We start from the raw sequence: 6,935 nt of genomic DNA on the forward strand, positions 1-6,935 counted from the left end.
ATCCATGCATCCATCCATGCATCCATCCATGCATCCATCCATCCATCCATCCATCCATGTCCACTTATTAGAACTCATAATACACCAAGACATTTTTGTTACCATGTGTTGTCCTGTATTTTACTCTTGGTTTATTAAAGAGAGTAAAGTGAAATACCGTTTTCTGTGCATTTTGTGCCTGAGTAGTATTTAACTGGGGGTAATTGTAAACAAGCTCTGCATTTCAAATAAGTAAAACAAATATTAATCAAGGTCCCCAGCCCTTTCTTTTTTTATATATATGGGTTATATACAGGTAATTTACACATTATGCAATACACACTTACTCCGGAATGTATATTTATCCTGTGTGTGAGTATTTCCCATGAAAACAGGGTTATTTTCAGCTAAATTATCAAGATTTCTTGGGTTTTGAAAATGTAGAACAACATTTTTGATACAGAAACATCCATATGATAAATAGAACATATTTGCATGATTCTACCGGTTATATTTTACAGTTGTTAAGATGAAAAACAGGTTTCAATTGTTGCTTTCTCACAGTTCCTTGTATGGCACAACCAACCATTAGTTTTCTAATCCTAAAATTGGGCACTAAAACTGCACAACCTTGTCAGGAATTTGCAAATGATTGTATTAATATATTAATCTAATTAATTTAAATTATTTTTTATTAGTTGTTTTTATTTATAAATAAATGTTTATGAGTAAAGGACATGACAGCAAAAAATGTATCATTTTCCCCCCAATAAATTGAATTTAGAATTTGGTTATTTACATATTACTATAATGATTATTATATTAAATTATTATATTATTACATTATATTAACATTTTATGCAGGCGACACAAAACCAGATGTTAGAAAAATGCATTTCCCGCTTCGGCCCTTTATTTTAGCTGAAACTAACAAACAACTTAAAAAAGGATGGATTTCTTGTTGTAAAGATATAGTGTAAAGATAGGAAAATAATCATACTAAACATTTGAAAGACTACGAAATTCTGTCATTTTCTTTTTTTTTTTTATATACATTTCTTTGGATTTATCAAACGCTACTGTTAACCACGCAGTAGTAGTCGTTTAATGTATAAAAATTATTAAATCAGTTTATCGAATTCAAATCATTTCAAATACAGCATTCTTATTGACCAAAGGATCTTTTTCACGCTGTACGCCCTCAGAGCTACGTGCGAGGTCCTCAGCATTTGTACTCCGGCAGTCCAGGTGGCTACCCTGAGGGGTCCTGACCATCTCTCACATACACACGTGTGCTGTCCGCTGTTACCATGGCGGACCTACAGATGAAGCTTCTGCGGAAGAAAATCCAGAAAAGAACTGACAAGAACAAAGAGCGAAAACTTTTAAAGACGCAGAAAGAGGAAGAGGAGGAGACGGGTGTGTTTTTTAAACTAAGAAATGTTCCTTATTTGAAGTGTGTCTTGTATTTCTGAGGTGGTTACGATCGCAACATGCTAATGCTAACTACTTTAGCTCATCACGGCGTGATCTTAACGTTGAAGTTATTTATTTTAGCACAGATCAGACATTAAAGTCTAGACATGTATTGACATTTCACTATTTATAATATGAGATGTTTGTGTGTTTATGTTCTGTAAGGTGTCAAAGATTATTTTGCTGTATAAATCAGGAAGCTATCTAGCAGTGTTGCACTATTAAATATTTAACTTCCGCTGTAATATGCCAGCAGAAACCTCAAAGTACTTACTGTAAACCCACTTTTGTGAACAGAACTAACGGTTTAAATCTCCAGAATTCACATGTAGGGACTGCTGTTGATATTTTGAGGTTTTATTTATGTTCCATGTGTTGACAGTGAGCTCTATCGGGCTGGAGGAGAAAAGCTGTGAGGACACAGACACTGCCACCAAGACAGAAAACGAGCCCAAGAAAACACAGAAGAAGAAACAGGCCGAGGAATCAGCAGAGGGGACCACAACAGAAGAAACTCCACTGAAGAAGAAGAAGAAAAAGAAAAGGAAACTCACTGATACGACCGAATCACCAGGTAAAATCTAGATCATACTGCAAACCTGGATTTTACAAAGTGCGGTTTTATTTTATTATGAAAATGTTAAATTTTGACATGTTTATTCCAGCTGAGAAGAAGACCAAAGCAGCGGAAGAAGAGGAAGAAGACAAGGAAGAGGACAGGGAAGCAGAAGAAAATGGAACATCAATAGCAGATGAGGATGGAGAAGAGGAGGATGGGGATGAAGGAGAGGAAGAGGAAAACGGTGATGGAGAGGATGAAGAGGAAGATCTACCTGAGTTACCTTCTGGCTTGACAGGTACTGGAGATAGACTGTTGTCAGGATCAGGATTATTGTGGAATAGATTTACATAAATTAAACAGAAAATTTTAAAAACAGAAACTGTAAAGAATAAAAAAACAACTGATTGATGATTATTCACCCAAATCAGCTCTGTTCTCCTGGAGTGGTGTTTCTGTTCTCTACTGTTTTTTTTTTTAACACACTTCAGGTTGTGGTGTTGCCTTTATGTGTTGCCCTTTCAGTGTTTTCATCATGAAAAGGGTGTCAGCTAAGGCATACAGAGAGACTTGTTGTTGTCTTTTGGAGGGTCAACAGTGACTCGCCTGTCGGGATCAACGTCAAGGACACACTGCATTTTAATCCACGCTTCATATCGGCTTTTCCTTCAGTAGAGTCTGTTCACTGTAAAGCTGAATACTCATCACAACTTGTTAAAATCATTTCCAGGAGCGTTTGAGGACACATCGTTTGCGTCTCTTGCTGAGCTGGTAAGCGACAGCACGCTGAAAGCAGTGAAGGACATGGGGTTCGAACACATGACTGAGATCCAGCATAAAAGTATTCGCCCGCTGCTGGAGGGAAGGTAAGTCTCAGATCCCCCTCAGATGTTGAGATGTTAAGCTACCTTTCTCTTTGATGTAACAGAATACTGAACCATCTTTCTCTAGACATCAGCTCACTTCTTTTAACCCTTTAAACACAAGCCCTGAAGGAGAGCGTTGCTTTTGATATCCTGATAATTGGAGAAAATTGTTTTGTTTTTTTTCTCAAACAAAGTACGGCATCTGTTTTAGCAATCCCATGTATGTATGTTATATTAAACGTGACAGAAAACTTCTTATTTGTTACTCTTTAGGGATGTTCTAGCCGCAGCCAAGACAGGAAGTGGTAAAACTTTGGCCTTCCTCATTCCATCTATAGAGCTCATCTACAAACTCAAGTTCATGCCCAGGAACGGTAAGACTCCTCTTCATCCTCCAGTCATAAGCTTTCCTGGTTTAAGCACTTTATGAGCTGCCTGGAGTTATGAAATCCACTCTGTTTAAGGTTATTAATCTGGTCTCCTCCTCTTCCTCTCAGGCACCGGTGTGGTGATCCTGTCTCCCACCCGTGAGTTGGCGATGCAGACGTACGGTGTGATGAAGGAGCTGATGGCTCATCACGTGCACACCTTCGGTCTAATCATGGGGGGCAGCAACCGCTCGGCGGAGGCTCAAAAACTCGCCAACGGAGTCAACATCCTGGTGGCCACACCTGGCCGTCTGCTGGACCACTTACAGGTGAGAGGGGAGGCGTCCTGAGGAGGATTCATGTGTCTCATTGATGTGAATGCTCTGTGTTTGGACGGCTCGTCTTCTGTATGTGGACAGTGATAAAATAAAGACTGTTGTGCTTTCAGAACACTGCTGGTTTCATGTATAAGAACTTACAGTGTCTGATTATTGATGAAGCTGATCGTATCCTGGAGGTGGGCTTCGAGGAGGAGCTGAAGCAGATCATAAAGCTGCTGCCCAGTAAGTCTCTGGTTTCCTGTTTTGATCATTCAGTGAAGTTTCATCAAACAGTAACTGAACACTGACTCATCCCACTTGCCTGCTCTCTGTATAGTTACATTTTCATGCTTCTGTCGTCTCCAGTGAAGCGTCAGACGATGCTGTTCTCAGCCACTCAGACCCGTAAGGTGGAGGACCTGGCTCGTATCTCCCTGAAGAAAGAGCCTCTGTATGTCGGCGTGGACGACAACAAGGACAATGCCACTGTGGACGGCCTGGAGCAGGTCTGCTCCTCTTCTTCATCAGATGTTTCAGCTTTGACGGTCCTGAGCTCACTACACATATAAACTTATGCATGCTGTGTTTCAGGGTTACGTGGTGTGCCCGTCAGAGAAGCGCTTCCTGCTGCTCTTCACCTTCCTGAAGAAGAACCGTAAGAAGAAGCTGATGGTCTTCTTCTCTTCATGCATGTCAGTGAAATTCCACTATGAGCTCCTCAACTACATCGACCTGCCTGTGATGGCCATCCACGTAAGACGCCACACTCACCTCTCATCGCCTGTTTCTGAACATGTTAAGCTGTAACAGCCTGAATCCCAAAGTCAGGTCTCGTAGATTTCAATCTCTCGTCGTTCTGTCTTCAGGGTAAGCAGAAGCAGACCAAACGCACCACCACATTCTTCCAGTTCTGTAACGCGGACTCCGGGATCCTGCTGTGTACTGATGTGGCAGCCCGAGGACTCGACATCCCAGAGGTGGACTGGATCGTCCAGTACGACCCTCCAGATGACCCCAAGGTATCAACGGGAGATAACACAATAACAATACAAACAAGACGTCTCTGAGAGTTCAGTGACCTGGTTTATGAAGACTTTTGTGTTGCTGCCACCGTAATGTTTGTGGTTTTAGGTTGAATTCAAGTCATAACGTAGGATTCCGTCTTAAGCTTGTCTTTGCTTCCACAGGAGTACATCCACAGGGTGGGCAGAACGGCCAGAGGCATCAACGGCAGAGGCCATGCGCTCCTCATCCTCCGCCCAGAGGAGCTCGGCTTCCTCCGGTTTCTCAAACAGGCCAAGGTGACGATCTGAAAACTGGCTGCTCGATTTACCTTCTCTTGCCTCTGTGGCATAAAATCCATTTAATCTTTATTTTGTAATCATTCAGAAGCTTTTTCAGTGGGTGTGGCCTGTTAACATCATTTCTACTGTATGTTTCTTAGGTCCCGCTGAGCGAGTTTGAATTTTCCTGGAGTAAAATCTCTGATATCCAGTCCCAGGTATGAGCTCTACCACCTCTCATGAAGATGTGTTGTTACATGTGACGAATTGGAGGAGGTTTCTTGAGTGTAAGTCTGATCTACTTCTTGTTCCTCAGATGGAGAAGCTGATCGAGAAGAACTATTATCTCCACAAGTCGGCTCAGGAAGCCTACAAGTCCTACGTGAGGGCGTATGACTCCCACTCGCTCAAACAGATCTACAGCGTCAACACCCTCAACCTCCCCATGGTGGCGCTGTCGTTTGGCTTTAAAGTTCCTCCATACGTTGATCTGAGTATCCTTTACTGTGGTTTTATGAAACAGCTGATTCATGAGTTACATTTACGATTTCTGATGTGATCCTTTTCTGGGTTAAAGATTAGAAGGGCTTTCCTCTGTTAAAACACTTCACATTAGGATTTAAATAATAAGAATAATTTTATTTGTAGAGCACTTCTCAAAGTCAAGATAAAAAAATAAAACATTTTAAAAGACATAAAATACCCTAAAAGACCTTTTTAAGGAATATAATAAGTTTAAAATATATTTCTTAAGACGGTTAAAATAAAATTCAGATAAAATCGGGGAAGGCTCTGTGATAAAAGAAGAGATTTAAAAGAGCTCACTGACTCAGCAGACCTGATCTCCTCAGGCAGATTGTTCCAGATTCCAATAAACCTCTGCCTGAGGATCTCAATGCATGCGTCGGCTCGTAAGGTACTAAAAGGTCTGCTATACAGCTCAGAGTAAGTCCATGAAGAGCTTTAAAAGTAATAAGCCTGTTGCAGAGGTCTACAGAGTAATCAGTAAAATATTAAAATCAATTCTAAAACAAACAGGGAGCCAGTGCAGGGAAGCTCAAACCGGAGAGATATGGTGGTATTTTTTTGTTCTGGTTTAAACCCTGGCAGCTGAGCTCAGTACAGTTTGGAGATGATCAAGGGATTTTTTTGTGCAAGCTGCTAAAAAGACTGTTACAGTAGTCCAGGCGTGATGAGATAAAAGCATGGAAAATCATCCGTGTGTCTTTAAAAGTTAAAACAGACCGAATTTTAGAACTATTTCTGAGGTGGTTAAAACAACTAACTTGTCAGAGATGAAAGTAACCAGATATATTCACTCTAGGATGTGAGAATTACTAAGCTGGGAATGCTTTCAAGTCTCTAGTTTAAGAAAATATCACAATATTTTTCCAAATTCTGTAATGTAATGTTCTGTCTTAGTTCTATTTCATTTTCTTTCTTTGTTTTTACCTACAGATAATGTCATTTTGATTTCATCTGGTCCCTTTGAATAAGGCTAAACAAAGAACCATTTATACAATCTATAAAATAGAACTAATAAATAATTCCAGTTTTACACAACAAAACCAAAACTAGAGATGAATTAATTTAAGAGTCAGGATGTCAACAATGAATCTTATGCCTAACCCTCCCCCCCTACAGCTTTTCTCCTTGACTGAACTCTCCTCTCCAGACGTCCACAGCGGTAAAGGTGGAAAGCTGCAGAAACGGGGAGGCGGAGGCGGCTTTGGATACCAGAAGTCAAACTTTAACAAATCCAGGATCTTTAAACACGTCAACAAAGGAAAAGGAGACAGGAGGCAGTTTTCCCGCTGAAGCCCTTTCAAAATAAAACTCCTCCTGGACTGATTCATCCTCTGCGTATTTAAAGATCGACCTCGTCACGCCTCCCTCTGATATTGTATAGACTTTTTTGAGCCTATGAGATGTTAAGATGTTTTCTGTAAATGTAAACAAACATTGTAGATGTTGTTGAGGACGCTGTCGACTTCTTTACAACAAAAATATCAATTTTCTATCACCTCTTAATCTCTCCTGACTGATGTATTAAATCTGTATCAACTTTAAACTCCTGAAGTCTG

The 6,935-nt window shown here is 40.4% G+C and overlaps 1 protein-coding gene and 1 non-coding gene across 2 annotated transcripts; both read left to right on the plus strand.

Annotated features, from left to right (window-relative positions):
- Window positions 1-1,208: 1,208 nt before the first annotated feature.
- Window positions 1,209-6,922, plus strand: ddx18 (DEAD (Asp-Glu-Ala-Asp) box polypeptide 18). The gene is made up of 14 exons (XM_034693666.1): window positions 1,209-1,398; window positions 1,838-2,029; window positions 2,121-2,312; window positions 2,745-2,880; window positions 3,154-3,254; window positions 3,378-3,577; window positions 3,697-3,811; window positions 3,935-4,074; window positions 4,160-4,321; window positions 4,435-4,587; window positions 4,756-4,869; window positions 5,013-5,069; window positions 5,168-5,345; window positions 6,527-6,922. The coding sequence occupies exons 1-14, from the start codon at window positions 1,290-1,292 to the stop codon at window positions 6,667-6,669; spliced, it is 1,992 nt and encodes a 663-aa protein (XP_034549557.1). The 5' UTR covers window positions 1,209-1,289; the 3' UTR covers window positions 6,670-6,922.
- Window positions 2,516-2,647, plus strand: LOC117820836. The gene has a single exon (XR_004632856.1). It is a non-coding gene; the product is annotated as a small nucleolar RNA SNORA13 (small nucleolar RNA).
- Window positions 6,923-6,935: the final 13 nt, after the last annotated feature.

Source organism: Notolabrus celidotus, chromosome 10 (assembly GCF_009762535.1).
Source record: "Notolabrus celidotus isolate fNotCel1 chromosome 10, fNotCel1.pri, whole genome shotgun sequence".
NCBI classification, from domain to species: Eukaryota; Metazoa; Chordata; class Actinopteri; order Labriformes; family Labridae; genus Notolabrus; species Notolabrus celidotus.